The sequence below is a fragment of the Carcharodon carcharias genome, chromosome 4, assembly GCF_017639515.1.
Source record: "Carcharodon carcharias isolate sCarCar2 chromosome 4, sCarCar2.pri, whole genome shotgun sequence".
Classification (NCBI taxonomy): domain Eukaryota; kingdom Metazoa; phylum Chordata; class Chondrichthyes; order Lamniformes; family Lamnidae; genus Carcharodon; species Carcharodon carcharias.
The window spans coordinates 133,442,338-133,462,143 of NC_054470.1; the positions used below are offsets into that span (position 1 = coordinate 133,442,338).

Consider the following 19,806-nt stretch of genomic DNA (forward strand, 5'->3'; position numbering starts at 1 on the left):
ATAAACCGTCTCCCAGCGAGCCGGCTTCAAACCGTCCCCAGGCCCTGACAGCACAAAATACACACAACTACCTACAGGACCCGCACTGAAATCTAATATCATTGTTTAAAAAATCACAGTAAAATAATTTGTCACTGATGTCTGTGAAACGCGCTTGTTATTCCCATCTCAACGATCAATCTTTATGTAGTAGATTTGAGGACCTGAGGGAGGGGTAGTTGGTGCGCGTGCGCAGTCGGGCGGTTGCCAGTTAATGGCCGCCTGGGTATTTCATTATCGGTTACCGAGTTATTAAACCCGAGCGTAGTCTCCTCCAACCAGATCGTAGCCATGGGGAAATTAAACGTGGTGTTATTGAGGTACCTGGAGAGAGATGATTTCAGAGTGCTGGTTGGGGTAAGTTGCCGCTCCGGGCCTGTCTCTGGGAGTCCAGTGTTAGAGTAAAGCTGTACATGTGCTTCATAGGACTGAGTGACTGACTCTGACGGGGTATCCCGCGACAAGTCCTCCTGGTTTGTAAACTAGCAGCGATTGACAAGCTCCCTGATCACTTTTTTTAAATGGCGTTTAATAGAAATGATAAATCCCTTGTCCTATTTGGAAATTCTACCTTTGTTAGTACCACTGGTGGCGGGTGAACGAGATCATTTTTGATTTTATGTTGTATACAGCCTTTAAATCATAACATTAAGCTCTCTTCGGGGGGGGGGGGGGGGGGGGGGGGGGGGAAATCTCCATGATTATTACCTTGCCCAAGATTTCATATCGAGTCAGTATAGAACCCGATTGAAATTAAAGAAATCAGAAAACATTGGAAATACTCAGGTGAGGGAGTACCTGTGGAGAGAAAATTAAAGTTAATCTTAACTTTTTGTCAGAACTGGAAAGAGTTAAGTTACGTGACAAGAATTGAGCAAGTATAGAAGTAAGGGAAGGAAGGAATAAAAGGGAAGAGCAAAAGGTTAAATGTCAAAAGGGATGAATCATAGCCAATAGCTGCTGACTGTAGTAACAGTTATGATCTGAAATTGCTCAACTCAGTACAAGTCTGAAAGGCAATAAAGTGCTCATCAAAAAATTAGGTGCTATTCCTTCAGTCTACATTGTGCTTTATTAGAGCAATATAGAGGGCTGTGGACAGAGTGTGATTGGTTGGAGAATTAAAATGACAGCTGACTGGAAGCTCAAGGCCACATTTGCCATCTGAACTGAGGTGTTTCACAAAGCAGTCACCCAATCTGTCTTTGGTCTTCCCAGTGTAGAGAGAATTGCATCGTGAACAGCAAATATATTATACTACATTGAAAGAAGTACAAATAAATTGCCGTTCCATCTGGAAGGAGTGTTTGGGCCCCTGGACAATGGGAAGGGAGAAGGTAAAAGGGTATGTGTTGCACCATGTGGTTGCATGGGAAGGTTTGGTGGGATGGGGAGGGATGTTGTCAATGATGGTGGAGTGGACTGGGGTGCCACGGGGAAGCGTCCCTCAGAATGCTCAAAGGGGAAGGGAAGATGTTTGGTGCCGGCATCATGCTGGAGATGGTTGAAATGGCGGGGGATGATCTGTTGAAATGTGGAGGCTGCTGGGATGGAAGGTGAGGACAAGAGGAACCCTATTGCAGTTCTGGGAGAGAGTGAAAGGGGTGAGAGCAGAAGTGCAGGAAATGGCACTAACAAAGCCGAGGACCTTGTCAACTACAGTGAAAAGGAATCTTCGGTTGTAAAAGGAAGATATACCAGAAGCAGTTATATCTAAGGTGGCATTGTTAAAGCAGATGCAATGGAGAAACTGGAAGATTGGAAAAGAATCCTTAAAGGAAGGAGGTGAGAGGCAGTATAGTCAAGGTGGTGTGGGTGTATAACGAATATTGATCAATAGCCTATCTCCAGAAATGGATATAGCAGAAGAGAAGACTTTGGATTTAGCAGAAGGGAAGGGAAGACTGTGTGAAGGTGAGAGAAGGTGGAAAAAGGAAGTAATGTTAATTACATTTTCCAGTTCAGGGTGAGAGCAGGAAATGGCACTGATGCAGTCGTTGGAATACTGGAAAAAGTAGGGAGTTGTGAGGTTGGAGGCCTTGGCCAGCTGATCTCCAGATCTGGGAAAACAAAGGCTTGATGTTTGGTGGTATGTTCATGGGAAAGACTTGATGTTCGGTGGCATGTTATTGGTTCGGGAGACCTGGTGTTTAGCTTCCTCAAGGTTGGTTCGCCAAACAGAAATAGCTGCACATTATCAGCAGGTTTAATTGCACTATTAGGGTTGGACCTGAGAGTACAGAGTGCTGCAAATTCAGAGGGAGGTAGATTAAAATAAGTGAGCAGTAGAGTAGCAGAACTGAGATGGCCAATAGGCTGATAATTCTCAATGAAAAGAACTAGCGGGGGTAAGAGACCAGAGGGAGGGGTTTAGGTGAGATGAGAATTCTGAAGATGAAAGAAAGGATCCACTGTGCAAGAAGACTGCTGGCCAAAGAAGTGGAGGCAAAGGCAAAGATGAAGAGCTCCATGTTATGTGAATTCCAAAATTAATTGCGTGGGGGCAAAAGGGGATGAAGCTGAGGCCTTTGCTGGGGACTGATCACTCGGGATTAAAAAGGGAAGGTCAGGGAGGATAGTGAAAACATGGCAAAGGGTGAGGTTGGAGGATGGTAAGGGGTTAGAGGAAAGTGAAGGGGAAGACAGATCTGAAGTGGCATTAGAATCAGAGTTGTCGAAGCTTGTGATCCTTGACACGTGAAAGGAAAAGTCTTTTTTGTTAAACGTGGGATGGGATGAAGGATGAAGTGGAATTGGACCAGGACAGCTTTGAGTTAGTAAGTCAGTGTGGCTGGGGAGAGAGGTCAAGAGGGTGCATACAGTGACGCATGGCATTGAGCATAGATCTCAGAATGTGGTGAGGGCAGTGCTTCAAAGAACACTAAATATCTTGACAATATCTAATTATGGGTGGGTCCGAAACATGGCGAATGAAATTTCAGTTGGAATCCTTGCGGACTAACCGGAGACAGTTGCTGAAGAAAGAGATGTGGTTGTGAAAGTGAGAGGTGTACAGGGTAAAAGAGACAAACAGAAATCCCATCAAGGAGAAGGGCAGAACTTCATCAAGATGGACATTCCTGGAAGAGAAGTAGGAGTGAATTAAGCACGAGTACTAAAACTACGTACTGGGATGCTGGAAATCTGAAATACTAAAAGTGCGAAAAATACTCAATAGGTCTCAATTGAGCCAGATTCCTGCCTCACCAAATGTTCACTTTCTAAATGTTGTTATAAGCATTTAATCAAACATTGTGATGGAGTTTTTGTGATGGTAATTTTTCAGTATGATTTCAATGAAGAATAATGGTGCATGAAATTTTCATGCTATGTCCATTTAAACTGGAAAAAAAATACCTTGGCAGTATTTAAAATAGATTTAATCCTTCCAAACCTGCATTGCTTGGCAGGAAGTATTCCTTTTACAGAGTGCTCTTGACCTCAGGAACAAATTACCAAAGAACATGGTGACTGGATTCTCTGCAAACCTTCGAAAGGGAGCAGGATAACATTTCAAGTTACAAAAAGTAGGTTGTCGATTCCTGTGAATAGTAATAATTGAGAGTCACAGCAGACTCCAGCAACTCACATGATTGCCACCAGGGACAGAGGGAGATTTCCTAGAGCTTTTCATAAAATGGCCTATGATGTTTACTTTTTTTTTGGCCTCCCCAGGAGATTGCATGGGATTGGGAGGTGGTGGGGGGGTAGGTTGGTCTCATAATTACTTTGATATTTTTACTCGATAACATAGGGTAGGGGGCATTAACATTTTCAGCTCTCTTTTTTTCTCTAATAATGTGCAGGTCGAAATGGGAATGAAGAATCATGAAATTGTTCCACCCAGCCTTATTGCTTCAATATCAAACCTTAAACATGGTGGATGCAATAAAGTCCTGCGTGAATTGGTAAAACACAAACTATTGGCATACGAACGAACAAAAAGTAAGTTTTTTAATACAAAAATAACACATTCAATCATTTGCTTTGCATTATTTTAACTGTACCAGCTGCTATGAATACCACATTTATATTCTCCATGTAAATCCTGGTCTTAGCTATATTTTGAAACTTTTTTTTATTCATTCATGGAATGTGGGCTTCACTGGCTGGGCTGGCATTTATTTCCCATCCCTAGTTGCCCTTGAGAAGGTGGTGGTGAGCTGCCTTCTTGAACCACTGCAGTCCATGTGGTGTAGGTACACCTACAGTGCTGTTAGGAAGGGAGTTCCAGGATTTTGACCCAGCGACAGTGAAGGAACAGCAATATATTTCCAAGTGAGGATAGTGAGTGACTTGGAGGGGAACTTCCAGGTGGTGGTCCTCCTGTCTATCTGCAGCCCTAGTCCTTTTAGATGGCAGTGGTTGTGCGTTTGGAAGGTGCTGTGTAAGGAGCTTTGGTGAATTCCTGCAGTGCATCTTGTAGAAGTTGTACACAGCTGCTACTATGTGTCAGTAGTGGAGAGAGTGAATGTTAGTGGATGTAGTGCCAATCAAGCAGGCTCCTTTGTCCTGGTTTGTGTCAAGCTTACTGAATGTTGTGAGAGTTGCACTCATCCAGGCAAATGGGGAATATTCCATCATACTCCTGACTTGTGCCCTGAAGATGGTGAACAGGCTTTGGGGAGTCAGGAGATGAGTTATTTGTTGCAGGATTCCTAGCCTCTGACCTGCTCTTCTAGCCACAGTATTTATATGGATAGTCCAGTTCAGTTTGTGGTCAATGGTAACCTCCAGGATGTTGATAGTGGGGGATTCAGTGATGGTAATGCCATTGAACTTCATGGGTGATGGTTAGACTCTCTCTTGTTGGAGATGATCATTGCCTGGCACTTGTGTGCTGCGAATGTTATTTGTCACTTGTCAGCCCAAGCCTGGATATTGTCCAGGTCTTGCTGCGTTTGGACATGAACTGCTTCAATATCTGAGGAGTGGCGAATGGTGCTGAATATTGTGCAATTATCAGCAAACATCCCTACTTCCTGACCTTATGAGAGAGGGAAGTTCATTGATGAAGCAGCTGAAGATGGCTGGGCTGAGGACACTACTCTGAGAAACTCATGCAGCAATGTCCCGGGGCTGAGATGATTGACCTCCAACAAGCACAACCACCTTCCTTTGCGCTAGGTATGATTCCAGCCATTGGAGAGTTATCCTCCCGATTCCCATTTGAGTCCGATTTTGCTTGGGCTCCTTGCTGCCACACTCAGTCAAATGCGGCCTCGACATCGGGGTCAGTCACTCTCGCCTCACCTCGGGAGTTCAGCTCTTTTGTCCATGTTTGAACCAAGGCTGTAATGAGGTCACGAGCTAAGTGGCCCTGGTGGAACCTTGTCTGGGCGTCAGTGAGCAGGTTATTGCTAAGCAAGTGCTGGTTGATAGCACTGTTGATGACTCCTTCCATTACTTTACTGAAGATCGAGAGTAGACTGATGGGGCTGTAATTGCTGGGTTGGATTTGTCCTGCTTTTTGTGCACAGGACACACCTGGGCAATTTTCCACTTAGCCAGGTAAATGCCAGTGTTGTAGCTCTATTGGAACAACTTTGCTTGGGGCATGGGAAGTTCTGGAGCACAAGTCATCAGTACTATTACCGGAATATTGTCAGGGCCCATAGCCTTTGCAGTATCCAGTGCCTTCAGCCATTTCTTGCTATCACGTGGATTGAATCACAGTGCAGAAGAGGCCCTTTGGCCCATCGAGTCTGCACCAACACATGAGAAACGCCCTACCTACCTAATCCCCATTTACCAGCACTTGGTCCATAGCCTTGAATGTTATGACATGCCAAATGCTCATTCAGGTACTTTTTAAAGGATGTGAGGCAACCTGCCTCCACCACCCACCAGTGCATTCCAGACTGTCACCACCCTCTGGATAAAAAAGTTTTTCCCTGCGTCCCCCCTAAACCTCCTGTCCCTCACCTTGAACTTATGCTCCCTTGTGACTGACCCTTCAACTAAGGGGAATAGCTGTTCCCTATCCACCCTGTCCATGCCCCACATAATCTTGTACACCTCGATCAGGTGGCCCCTCAGTCTTCTGTGCTCCAACAAAAACAACCCAAGTCTATCCAATCTCTCTTCATAACTTAAATGTTTCATCCCAGGCAACATCCTGGTGAATCTCCTCTGCGCCCCCTCCAATGCAATCACATCCTTCATATAATGTGGCGACCAGAACTGCACACAGTACTCCAGCTGTGGCCTCACCAAGGTTCTATACAACTCCAACATGACCTCCCTACTTTTGTAATCTATGCCTCGATTGATAAAGGCAAGTGTCCCATATGCCTTTTTCACCACCCCACTAACATGCCCCTCCACCTTCAGAGATCTATAGACACACACGCCAAGGTCCCTTTGTTCCTCAGAACTTCCTAGTGTCATGCCGTTCATTGAATAATTCCTTGTCAAATTACTCCTTCCAAAGTGTATCACCTCACACTTTTCAGGGTTAAATTCCATCCGCGACTTATCTGTCCATTTGACCATCCCATCCAAATCTTCCCGTAGCCCAAGACACTCAACCTCACTGTTAACCACCTGGCCAATCTTTGTGTCATCCGCAAACTTACTAATCCTACCCCCCAACGTAGTCATCTGTGTTGTTTATATAAATAATAGGGGACCGAACACAGATCCCTGTGGTACGCCACTGGACACTGGCTTCCAGTCACTGAAGCATCCTTTTATCATCATCCTCTGCCTCCTACAACTAAGCCAACTTTGAATCCATCTTATCAAATTACCCTGTATCCGATGTGCCTTTGCCTTCTTTATAAGTCTCCCATGTGGGACCTTGTCAAAGGCTTTGCCAAAATCCATATAAACTACATCAACTGCACTAACCTCATCTACACATCTGGTCACCTCCTCAAAAAATTCAATCAAATTTGTTAGGCATGACCTCCCTCTGACAAAGCCATGCTGACTATCCCTGATCAAACCTTGCCACTCCAAGTGGAGATAGATACTCTCCTTCAGAAATTTCTCCAGTAGTTTCCTTACCACTGATGTAAGACTCACTTGCCTGTAGTTCCCTGGCTTATCTCTACAACCCTTCTTAAGTAGCGGAACCACATTAGCTGTTCTCCAGTTCTCTGGCACCTCCCCCATGGCCAGAGAGGAATTAAAAATTTGGGTCAGACCCCCTGCGATCTCCTACTTTGAGTCCCTCAGCAGTCTGGCACACAAATCATCCAGACCTGGAGATTTATCCACTTTTAAGCATGCACATATTTGCTCCTCAATTTCCCACCGACTATCTAGGGGTCTATAATAAACACCTAATAATGTGGTTGCCCCTTTTTTATTCCTAAGCTCTAAGCTTCATTCGATGCCCCCTCCAAGATATCATCTCTCCTTACTGCAGTAACGGACTCCTTAACCAATAATGCAACGCCCCCTCTTTTACCCCCTGACCTGTCTCGCCTGAAGATTCTATATCCCGGAATGTTGAGCTGCCAATCCTGCTCTTCCCTCAACCACGTCTCAGTGATGGCTACTATATCACAATTCCACATGTCAGTCCTCACCCTTATCTCATCCGTTTTACCTGTAATACTCCTGGCATTAAAGTAGAGGCCATCCAGCCTTACCTTACTCCCTTGAAGCTTATTGCAGCTGTACTCCCTCTGGCTTGATTGTTTTACTGTATTATGATGTGTCCCTATTCTGCTAACATTCTGTGTTCCCTCCGCCTGCCAAATTAGTTTAAAATCCCCCTAACAGCACTAGCAAACACGCCTGCAAGGATGTTAGTCCCACTCTGGTTCAGATGTAGACTGTCCCGCTTGTCCAGGTCCCACCTTCCCCAGAAACAGTCCCAGTGATCCAGGAATCTAAAACCCTCCCTCCTGCACCAATTCTTAAGCCATGTATTCATCTGTGCTATTCTCCTATTTCTGTGCTCACTAGCACGTGGCACTGGGAGTAATCTGTGAAGTCTTGCTTTTTAGTCTACTGCCTAACTCCCTGAATTCTTGATCAAGACCTCATCCCTCTTTCTACCTATGTCATTGGTACCAACATGTACCATGACCTCTGCCTTATCACCCTCCCCCTTCAGGTGCCCTGCAGTCGTTTATTGACATCCTAGACCCTGGCACCAGGGAGGCAACATACCATCCTGGAGTCATGTTCACGGGCACAGTAGTGCCTGTCTGTTCCCCTGACTATAGAATCCCCTATTACTATTGCTCTTCCTCCCTTCCTCCCCTCCTGTACAGACAGGCTACTTGGTGTCAGAAGCTTGACTCTGTCCACACTCCCTGGAGGAACCAGCACCCTCATCAGCCTCCAAAACGGAATCGAATTTCGAATTGGCTGAAGACTGGCATCTGTGATGCTGGGGTCCTCCAGAGGAGGCCAAGATGGATCATGCACTCGGCACTTCTGGCTGAAGATTGCTGCAAATGCTTCAGCCTTATCTTTTGCATTGATGTGCTGGACTCCTCCATCATTGAAGATGGGGGTATTTGTGGAGCTACCTCCTCCAGTGAGTTGTTTAATTGTCCACCACAATCCACGACTGGATGTGGTCGGCCTGCAGAGCTTAGATCTGACCCGTTGCTTGTGGGATCACTTAACTCTGTCTCTCACTTGCTGCTTATGCTGTTTGGCACATCAGTAGTCCTGTGTTATAGCTTCGCCAGGTTGACACCTCATTTTTAGTAATGCCTGGTGCTGCTCCTGGCATGCCCTCCTGCACTCCAACTATTTCAACAATTTTGTATTTTTCACTAACAGTACTCCTTTTATATTTCCACTTGTCTTGTTTATTTTTGTGTTTTTCTCCTTCAGTTTATGCATTATTGTATTTGGTACCCAAACAACACTTCCTTACATCACTGTGGGTGTACCTACACCACATGGACTTGTAGTAGTTCAAGAAAGCAGCTCACTTTCTCAAGTGGAGTAACTGTTAGCCTAGCCAGTGATGCCTGCACCCTGTGAGAGAATTTTATATGGTACCAATTTCACTGAATGCACACAAACTAAATATTTCTCTATAGTTTGTGTGGAAGGAAGAATGTGTTTGTGTTACCTCTTTTTATGCCACTGAGCTAAACGCCTCTTCCATCGTTGCAAAATTCCAATTTTTTTGCTAAATCATGTTTAGTAGCTTGTGATGTAGTAAGACATGAACACGAAGAACCTGAATATGCAAATCTAGCATATTGCTTTTATTTTCAAATTGATGACTGTACATCTCTACAATTGAACTTTAAGTTTTTTATGACTTTAGAATGCCCATTTGATTGTTGGCCTATGGCTGCATAGTTTTGTTCAGCTTCAATAAGCATCAGAGCTGATTTTTTTTTTCGCCTAGGGAAAACCAATTATCTAGACATATAGATCAAGTCAAAAGTGGTAGAGATTGATAATACTGGATTTTGACCCACTTTGGTACCCTAAAGTTTCCACGCTTGCCTTGAGGGCAGAAGTAGGGTCAATAGAGGCACATTCATGGGTGAGATGGTTGGGGAATTCCTGGCCGCCCTCTTCTGTTTCCTGGAGTTGTGCCCATGTGTCTAATGGAATATCTAAGGTCTAATGAATGACTGTTGGGAGCCTTACACCTGGCTGCAAACGCAATATAGGACCAAAGTTCATGGCATTTTTAGGTTTTGGGAAGTTTTTGGCCTCTGGTGCCTTATGGCTGCTGTTCTCCAACAGTCAGGCCTGTTGCCAGGAACAAACCTGCTCCTCTTCTGCCCTGAATTCTTGGCACAATGCTAGGCCTTTGCTAATGATGAGATCAGATCAGTTTAATAGCTGGGCCTGATCGACAAGTGTGGGTTTTATGCCAGGAAAATCAGCTGTGGCCAGGAACAAATCAGAGGCTGGGAATTTTGCGACAAGTAACTACCCTCCTGTCTCCCCAAAGCCTGTCCACCATCTTCAGAACATAACTCAAGAATGCTATGGAATACTTTCCACTTGCCTGAATGAGTGCAGGTCCAACAACACTTGAGCTTTAACATCCTCCAGGGCAAAGTAGCCCACTTATTTGGTACCCCTTTCAGCACTTACAAATATTTACTCCCTTCACCGCTGCAGCAACCCACCATGGCTTCTTTGATGACACCTCCCAAACCCACAACCTCTACAGCGTTGAAGGGTAAGGGTAATAGGTGCATGGCTACACCGCCACCTCCCAAGTCACAGATCACCCTGACTATAGAAATAGGAACATTCTGGTGAAGAATGTTATTTGAATACAGAAAGGCTGGCAACTTACAATTGTGTTACGATCTCCTTAGAAGAAATTCAAACTTCCAGGTTGATGGATGAAAGAATTGGTCTGCCCTGGAGTGCTGCTTTGGGCTGCAGTAGAGTGCTTAAGTTGGCGCTTGGTGACTGACGGAATTTAAGGGTTAATTTCTATCTAAAGTCTAGTCTTTCTTTAATTTAATAATTAACCAAAAGTTGCTGTTTGGATTGGAAGGAGGTGAGTTTTAGACCAGCTTTAAAACAGGGTCTGCTAGCAGCTACAACTAGTTAATTAGATAACTGGCTTAAAGAGGTTTTCAGAGGCTTGATTCAGAGAGTATAAAAATAGGCCATCTTACAACGTTCACTTTGTCTGCACTGGAGTGCTGCTTTGGGTTGCAATAGAATGCTTAAGTTCGAGTTTGGTGACTGAGGGAGATCAGTGAGGAGGGAATGAGGTGATTCTTTGAGTACCGTGAGTACAGTCGGGTAAGTATTTACTACTTTTATCGCTCATAGTTTTTAAGGTCTTATTTTGTGTTCATTGTTTGTAAGGACTATATTCTGTAACAATGAGGAACAGGGAAGAAGGGCCCTAGAGTAATTGATTTTATTTGATATTAAGTACCCTGCCAAAAGGTTTAATTTAGTTTTAAGGAATAATCCATGGCAGAAGAGCTCAAAGCCGTGGTATGCTCCTCCTGCTCTATGTGGGTAGCCGGGAACATTTCCAGTGCCTGGGGCCAGCATGTGTGCGGGAAGTGTCTCCAGCTGCAGCTCCTGGAAGCCCGAGTTTCGGAGCTGGAGCGGTAGCAGGGGACACTGTGGAGCATTCGCGAGGCGGAGAGTATCGTAAATAGCACGTATAGAGAGGTGGTCACACTGCAAGCTAAGAGTCCACAGGCAGGAAAGGAATGGGTGACCACCAGGCAGAGCAAGAGGACTAAGCAGGCAGTGCAAGAATCTCCTGTGGCTATTCCCCTGCAAAACAGATATACCGCTTTGGATACTGTTGAGGGAATGGCCTCTAAAGGGAAAGCAGCAATAGCCAAATTCGATGTACCACGGTTGGCTGTGCTGCACAGGGGAAGAGTAAAAAGTGTGGGAATGCAATAGTTATAGGGGATTCAATTGTAAGGGGAATAGATAGGCGTTCCTGTGGCCACAAATGAGACTGCAGGATGGTATGTTGCCTCCCTGGTGCTAGGGTCAAGGATGTCTCAGAGCAGCTACAGGACATTCTGAAGGGGAAGGGTGAACAGACAGTGATCTTGGTACACATTGGTACAAATGACATAAGGTAAAGAAAGGGATGAGGTCCTAAAAGCAGAATATAGGGAGTTAGGAAGTAGGTTGAAAAGTAGGACCTCAAAGGTAGTGATCTCAGGATTACTACCTGTGCCACGTGCTAGTCAGAATAGAAATAGCAGGATATATCAAATGAATACGTGACTGAAGGGATGGTGTGAGGGGAGAGGGTTTCAGATTCCTAGGACATTGGGACCGGTCCTGGGGGAGGTGGGACCAGTACAAACCGGATGGGTTACACCTGGGCAGGACCGGGACTGATGTCCAAGAAGGAATATATGCGAGAGTGGTTAGGGAGTGTTTAAACTAAAATGGCAGGGGGATGGGAACAAATACAAGAAGTCAGAGGAAGGGGAATCGAGGACAAGAACAAAACACAGAAAAAGGAATAAGAAAAGTGATAGGCAGAGAAATCAAGGGCAAGAATCAAACAGGGCCTCCGTGAAAAATAGTGGGAATGGGACAAATAATGTTAAAAAGACAAGCCTTAAGACATTGTGCCTTAACACAAGGAGCATTCGCAATAAGGTGGATGAATTAACCATGCAAATAGATGTAAACAGGTATGATATCGTCGGGATTACAGACATTGCTGCAGGGTGACCAGGGATGGGAACTGAATGTCCAGGGGTATTTAGTATTTAGGAAAGACAGACAAAAAGGAAAAGGCGATGGAGTTGCATTGCTGGTTAAAGAGGAAATTAACACAATAGTGAGGAAAGATATTAGCTCCGATGATGTGGAATCTGTATGGCTAGAGCTGAGAAACAGTAAGGGACAAAAAACATTAGTGGGGGTTATATATAGACCCCAAACTGTAGTGGTGATGTTGGGAATGGCATTAAATAGGAAATTAGAGTCGCATGTAAAAAAAGGAACATCTGTAATTATGGGTGACTTTAATCTGCATATAGATTGGGCAAATCAAATTAGTAACAATACCATAGAGGAGGAATTCCTGGAGTGTATACGGGCTGGTTTTCTGGACCAATACATTGAGGAACCAACAAGAGAACAGGCCATCCTAGACTGGGTATTGTGTAACGAGAAAGGAATGATTGACAGTCTGGTTGTGCAAAGCCCCTTGGGGATGAGCGACCATAATATGATAGAATTCTTCATCAAGATGGAGATTGACGTAGTTGATTCTGAGACTAGGATCCTGAATCTTAATAAAGGAAACTACGATGGTACGAGGCGCGAGTTGGCTGTAATGGATTGGGAAATGTTACTTAAAGGGATGACGGTGGATAGGCAATAGCAAACATTCAAAGAGTGCGTGGATGAACTGCAACAATTGTTTATTCCTGTCTGGCGCAAAAGTAAAACAGGAAAGGTGACCAAACCATGACTTTCAAGGGAAATTAGAGATAGTATTAGATCCAAGGAAGAGGCATACAAATTGGCCAGCAAAAACAACAGGATTGGGAGCAGTTTAGAATTCAGCAAAGGAGGACCAAGGGATTGATTAAGATGGGGAAGATACAGTACGAGAGCAAGCTTGTGGGAAACATAAAAACTGACTAAAAGTTTCTGTAGGTATGTGAAGAGAAAAAGAATGGTGAAGACAAATGTAGGTCCCTTCCAGTCAGAAACAGGGGAATTTATAATGGGGAACAAAGAAATGGCTGACCAACTAAGTACATACTTTGGTTCTGTCTTCACAAAGGAGGACACAAATAACATACCAGAAATGTTGGGGAGCACAGGGCTTAGTGAGAGGGAGGAACAGAAAGAAATCAGTATTAGTAGGGAAATGGTATTGATGGGATTGAAGGCAGATAAATCCCCAGGGCTTGATAATCTACATCCCAGAGTACTTAAGGAAGTGGCCCTAGAAATAGTGGATGCAATCTTCCGAGATTCTACAGACTCTGGAACAGTTCCTACAGATTGGAAGGGAGCTAATGTAACCCCACTATTTAAAAAAGGAGGTAGAGAGAAAACAGGGAATTATAGACCAGTCAGCCTGACGTCAGTATTGGGGAAAATTCTAGAGTCCATTGTAAAAGATTTAATAGCTGAGCACTGGGAACACAGTGGCAGAATCAGACAGAGTCAGCGTGGATTTACGAAAGTGAAATCATGCTTAACAAATCTACTGGAATTTTTCAAGAATGTAACTAGTAGAGTTGTTGAGGAGGAGCCATTGGATATGGTTTATTTTGACTTTCAGAAGGCTTTTGACAAAATCCTACATAAGAGATTAGCGTGTAAAATTAAAACGCATGGGATTGGGGGAACCTATTGAGATGGAAAGAAAAGTGGTCGGCAGACAGGAAACAAAGAGTAGGAATAAAGGGGTCTTTTTCCGAATGGCAGGCAATGACTAGTGGGGCACCACAGGGATCGATGCTGGGACTCCAGCTATTCACAATATATTAATGATTCAGATGAGGGAACTAAATGTAATATCTCCAAATTTGCAGATGACACAAAGCTGGGTGGGAGGGTGAGCTGTGAGGAGGATGCAGAGATGCTTGAGTGTGATTTGGACACGCTGAGTGAGTGAGCAAATGCATGGCAGATGCAGTATAATGTGGATAAATGGTGAGGTTATCCACTTTGGTAGCAAAAACAGGAAGGCAGATTATTGTCTGAATGGCTATAAATTGAGAGAGGAGAGTGTGCAACCTCGTACACCAGTTGCTGAAGGTAAGCATGCAGCTGCAGCAGGCGGTAAAGATGGCAAATGGTATGTTGGCCTTCATAGCCAGAGGATTGGAGCACAGGAGCAAAGATGTCTTGCTGCAATTATACAGGGCCTTGGTGAGACCGCACCTGGAATATTGTGTGCAGTTTTGGTCTCCTTATCTGAGGAAGGATGTTCAGGGATGACGGCACTGACATATGAGTTAGGATTATATTCGCTGGAGTTCAGAAGAATGAGAGGGGATCTCATTGAAACCTATAAAATTCTAACAGCCTAGACAGGGTGGATGCAGAAAGGATGTTCCCGATGGCGGGTGAGTCCAGAACCAGGGGTCACAGTCTGAGGGGTAGACTATTTAGGACGGAGATGAGGAGAAATTTCTTCACCCAGAGAGTGGTGAGCCTGTGGAATTCGCTACCACAGAAAGTAGGTGAGGCCAAAACATTGTATGTTTTCAAGAAGGAGTTGGATATCGCTCTTGGGGCAAAAGGAATCAAAGGATATGGGGAGAAAGCGGGAGCAGGCTGTTGAGTTGGATGATCAGCCATGATCAAAATGAATGGCAGAGCAGGCTTGAAGGGCCGAATGGCCTACTCCTCCTGTTTTTTATGTTTCAATGACACAAGATTTCACATTTTAAGACTTTTAGTCTGTTTACAGTAAAAGTATATTGAATAAACACTTTTTGTAGGCAACTTATACATTTTAAACCACAGATCTGAAGTTCTTCCTTTTAGTGCAAGCCAGGCAAATCTTCCAGCCTCATTTCAGATCCTCACAAATTTGGTTTTTTCAATCTGAGTGCAAGCTCCCACCCGGGTTCCTGGAAGGTGAGCTACAGAGACTTTCAGCCTCTACCAGCTCTCTCGCTCCCAAATATTGGCAGACTGTCTATGTCTGAGAGTTTCAAGGATGTTTTGGAACTCCTTCCCCTCTCAAAGCCCATCCCCATGGCAACATGAATCACAAGGGCCTTGACTTCCAGTAGAAATGCTGATATGCTATCCTTGAGACCCCCAATTCTCTTTACCTTGAAAATAAGTAGAAAGTTTTAAAGCATAACTGACTGTTCACAACCCAACATTCTCAACATTTCTCTGGGACTTCGAAGACTAGCTGTCTAACCACTGTAAACACAGTCATTTTCTCCAAGTGTCAACACCTTACACCTTCTTACCAGCAAAACAATCTGGGCCTTTCTTTAATCTATTACAGCCCCCTCACCTAGGATTGTTATCAGGCAGACTTCAAAACAGGTCATATCACCCCTCAGCTCTGAAGAAGGGTCATACGGACTTGAAACGTTAACTCTGTTTCTCTCTCCACAGATGCTGTCAGGCCTGCTGAGTTTTTCCAGCATGTTCTGTTTCATTTCATATCGCACCCCCCCTTCATTTTCCCCTAAATTAAGACACTGTCCCAAAACATAACAATCTTCTTATCCTCAATTATAAGTATTGTGCGAAATACTTGTCATATTACAACTATAAAATTGCTTAAATTACTTTCACATTACAAAATCTGAAAAGCTGTACTTCCTGTTCACTGTATAATGGTATTGAAATAACTCATTACAGAACATACAAACAAGGAGCAGGAGTAGGCCATTCAGCTCCTCAAGCCTGCTCTGCCATTTAATAAGATCATAGCTGACTTGATAGTAACCTGAAATCTGCATCTCACCTACCCCCGATAACCTATCACCCCCTTGCTTACCGAGAATCTATCCACCTGTGCCTTTAAAATATTCAAAGACTCTGCTTCCACCACCTTTTCAGGAAGAGATTTCCAAAGACTCACGACCCTCTGAGTTTAAAAAATTTCACCTCACCTCTGTATTAAATGGGTAACCCCTTATTTTTAAACAGGGACCCCTTGTTCGGGATTCTCCCACAGGAGGAAACCACCCTGTCAAGACCCCCCAGGATCTTATATGTTTCAATCAAGTCACCTCTTACTCTTCTAAACTCCAGTGGATACAAGCCTAGTTTGTCCAACCTTTCCTCATAAGACAGCCCACCCATTCCACATATTAGTCTGGTAAACCTTCTTTGAACTGCTTCCAATGCATTTACATCCTTTCTTAAATAAGGTGACCAATACTGTACACAGGACTCCAAATGTGGTCTCGCCAGTGCCCTGTACAACTGAAGCATAAACCTCCCCCTCCCACTTTTGTATTCAATTCCCCTCGCAATAAATGGTAACATTCTGTTAGCTTTCCTAATTATTTTCTGTACCTGCATACTAGCCTTTTGTGATTCATGCGCTAGGACACCGAGATCTCTCTGCACCCCAAAGCTCTGCAATCCCTCACCATTTAGATAATATGCTTCTCTTTTATTCTTCCTGCCAAAATGGGCTATTTCACATTTTCCCAAATTTTACTCCATTTGCCAGACCTTTGCCCACTCACTTAACCTATCTATATCTTTTTGTAGCCTCCTTATGTCCTCTTTACAACTTACTTTCCTACCTATCTTTGTGATATCAGCAAATTTGGCAACCATCCCATCCATCCCTTCATCCAAGTCATTTATATAATTTGTAAACATTTGAGGTCCCAGCACTGACCCCTGTGGCGCACCATTCATTACACCTTGCCAACCTGAAAAAGACGCATTTCTGCCTACTCTCTGCTTCCTGTTAGTCAGCCAATCTTCTATCCATGCCAATATGTTACTCCCTATACAATGAGTTTTTATTTTCTGCAATAACCTTTGATGTGGCACTTTATCAAATACCTTCTGGAAAGAAGATTCTGGAAACCCTCACCAGGTCAGGCACTATTTTTGGAAAAAAGAATTAGAGTTAACATTCTAGCATGCAGAAGGTGTTAGAGATGAACAGTTTTTGAACAGGCACAGAACCAAGGAAAACGAGGGAGGACGGCGGTGGAAACAGTCATTGATTAGATAGAAGACTACAGTAATTAATTGACTTTTATGTGATGGTGCAAAGCAAAGTGAGATGATAATGAGACAAGTATACAAACAAAAAAATAGTTTCAGTGGAGCGGTAAATATTTACAGCAAGATAGCAAAGGAGGAAGGTTACATGGAAAGTATTGCAAATATAGGAAGGCTCCAGTGGCCCAGAGTGTGATGCCAGGACAGTAGGTTAAACACAGGGCAGGAACAGCCCAATGCTTGCCAGTAGGGTTCCCTCCACCCCTAGCACCACAACTCACCCATTCCCAGCAGCACTTGTGCAACCATCTTCCATTCCAAGCATTTGCTGTCGAAGAGAAAATAACAATGGTGGGTACGGTGTTAAAACTTGTTTTTAAGGCCTGAACAATATTAAGTGCCTAGTAGAAAGATGAGGTGGTGTTCCTTAAATTTCTATTGAGTTTCACTGGATGAAGAATTAAATTAATGACCAGAAGCTCAGGGTCACTCTTAAAGAATGAATAGAAGTATTCAGCAAAACAGGCACCCAATCTGTTTTTGGTCTCTCTATTCTTGTCCACTTTGTGTCATCACATTCTTTCTTTTTCAGCTGTCCAGGGCTATCGATTGACAAATACTGGATATGATTACCTAGCTCTGAAAACTCTTTCCTCACGAAATGTCTTTAATTCTGTTGGAAATCAAATGGGTGTTGGCAAAGAATCAGGTAAGAAACAAAACCATGGACCTTGCACAATATTTGAAAATTAGTGAATAATTTTTTGGCTTGTAAATTGCAAGACTAAAGTAAATTAAATCAATGTAGTTTGAAGAAAAGGCCCACCAACATCTTCTCAGGGCAACTAGGTTGGGTGGAATGGTGGGGGGGGCAGGGGACAATTAAAAAAAAAAGTGCACAGGAGATGTGTTGATTGTACTAAGCATATTGCAAACTGAAGCAGCTTTTATTAAAATAAAATGTTGAATGTGACTATATTTATAGAGTCATAGGGCTGGAGGATACTCATTTGCATCTGTAAACAGATCAAGGCATAATCTCGTGCTACCTGCTCTGGACATTTCAGTGAACCTCTCAGGTTCTGTTAGTAATACAGCATAATAGGAAAGTTAATTATGAGCCTGTTATAAAAGGTCACTGGGAATATGTCTAGAGGTATAATTTGCCTCACAAAGCTCAGATAGTATTTGTAATTGTTCACCATCCAAATATTTCAGTGTCTTGCACTCTGCTACTTGTTTTTAGTATTCACTGATTATATCCTTAAATTGAAACAATTTGGGGAAGATGAGCTTTAGTGTAAAGTCATCTAATATCATGTAACATTTTGGTTTATATTACTAGTAAATGTATACCGTAGTAAATGATTTTAATACACCCTTAGCTTTATAAATTTTGTGGTACGAGAGATGGGAAAAGGATATGATGGTACTGTTCCAGACTACTTGTGTTTTCTATTACCATTTGCAGCTTAAGAACTCTTCAATTCATAATGTAGGTATTTATTAGAGAGGACAGCTAGTCCATTTGTTGTCCAGCCACTGTACACTTACCATTGAGGTCCTAGACATTGTGATCTTCTCAGTTTCCATTAATCTATTGCAGATATTTACATAGTTGCAAATGAAGAAGAGCAACAGTTTGCTTTAAAACTGCATAGATTGGGTCGCACATCATTTCGGAATTTGAAGAACAAACGTGATTACCACAAACACAGACAAAAAATGTCATGGCTTTATCTCTCCCGCCTTGCAGCAATGAAAGAATATGCGTACATGAAGGTATTTGATCCTTTTTGAAGTTTATCTGATTTATTTTTCAAGATTTATCCTGTGACTGTATTAGGAATTTTTAATGTGGTCGGTAACTATGGAAAGGAAGCAAGATGTTGTTCACCTGGCATAAGTAGTAAAATTGTGTAATTCTGTGGGGCCATTGCTTTCATTACAATTGCATGCCAAACATAATGGTACTCTATCATGTTGCTAGTAATTTTGGCAAAGGTTCTTTCCCTGCCACATCCGCCATCTTCCACTTGAAAAGAAATGAGTTAAGAGGAGGGAAAAGAAAGCGAGCATGAAAGAAAGAGAAACAATGGTAGCTGAAATAAGTAAGAGACAGACTATTCTTCATTTCATGATCTGCCTTGGGTGATCTTTTTTTCTATTATAAATTCTTTAGTCCACATTTACAATGGAAACTACCAATATAGTCTTATCACATAATAATTGGACTAGCCATATAAATACTGTTGCTGCAAGAGCAGGTCAGAGGCTATGAATCCTGCGACAAGTAATCCCCCCCGCCCCGACTCCCCAAAGCCTGTCCACCATCAGCAAGGCACAAGTCAGGAATGTGATGGAATACTCCTCACTTGTCTGGAAGAGTGCAGCTCCCACAACACTAAAGAAGCTTGACACCATCCAGGGCAAAACAGCCCATTTGATTGGCACCACATCCACAAATATTCACTTCCCCCACCACTGACAAACAGTAGCAGCAGTGGGTACAGTCTACAAGATGCACTGCAAGAATTCTCCAAGGCTCCTTAGACAGCACCACAACTATCTAAAAAGACTGGAGCAGCAGATAGATGGGAACACCACCACCTGGAAGTTCCCCTCCAAGTCACTTACCATCCCAATTTGGAAATAATATTGTTGTTCCCCACTGTCGCT

General features: G+C 43.4%; 1 protein-coding gene across 1 annotated transcript in view; it reads left to right on the forward strand.

Moving 5' to 3' along the window:
- Positions 1 to 230: 230 nt before the first annotated feature.
- riok2 (RIO kinase 2 (yeast)) overlaps positions 231 to 19,806 on the forward strand; it is a 63,059-nt gene continuing 43,483 nt past the window's right edge. The window contains exons 1-4 of the mRNA XM_041185250.1: positions 231 to 396; positions 3,846 to 3,984; positions 17,720 to 17,836; positions 18,734 to 18,909. Of these exons, the coding sequence (XP_041041184.1) occupies positions 331 to 396; positions 3,846 to 3,984; positions 17,720 to 17,836; positions 18,734 to 18,909 (498 nt within the window). The 5' untranslated portion in view covers positions 231 to 330. The remainder of the gene's footprint in view (positions 397 to 3,845; positions 3,985 to 17,719; positions 17,837 to 18,733; positions 18,910 to 19,806) is intronic.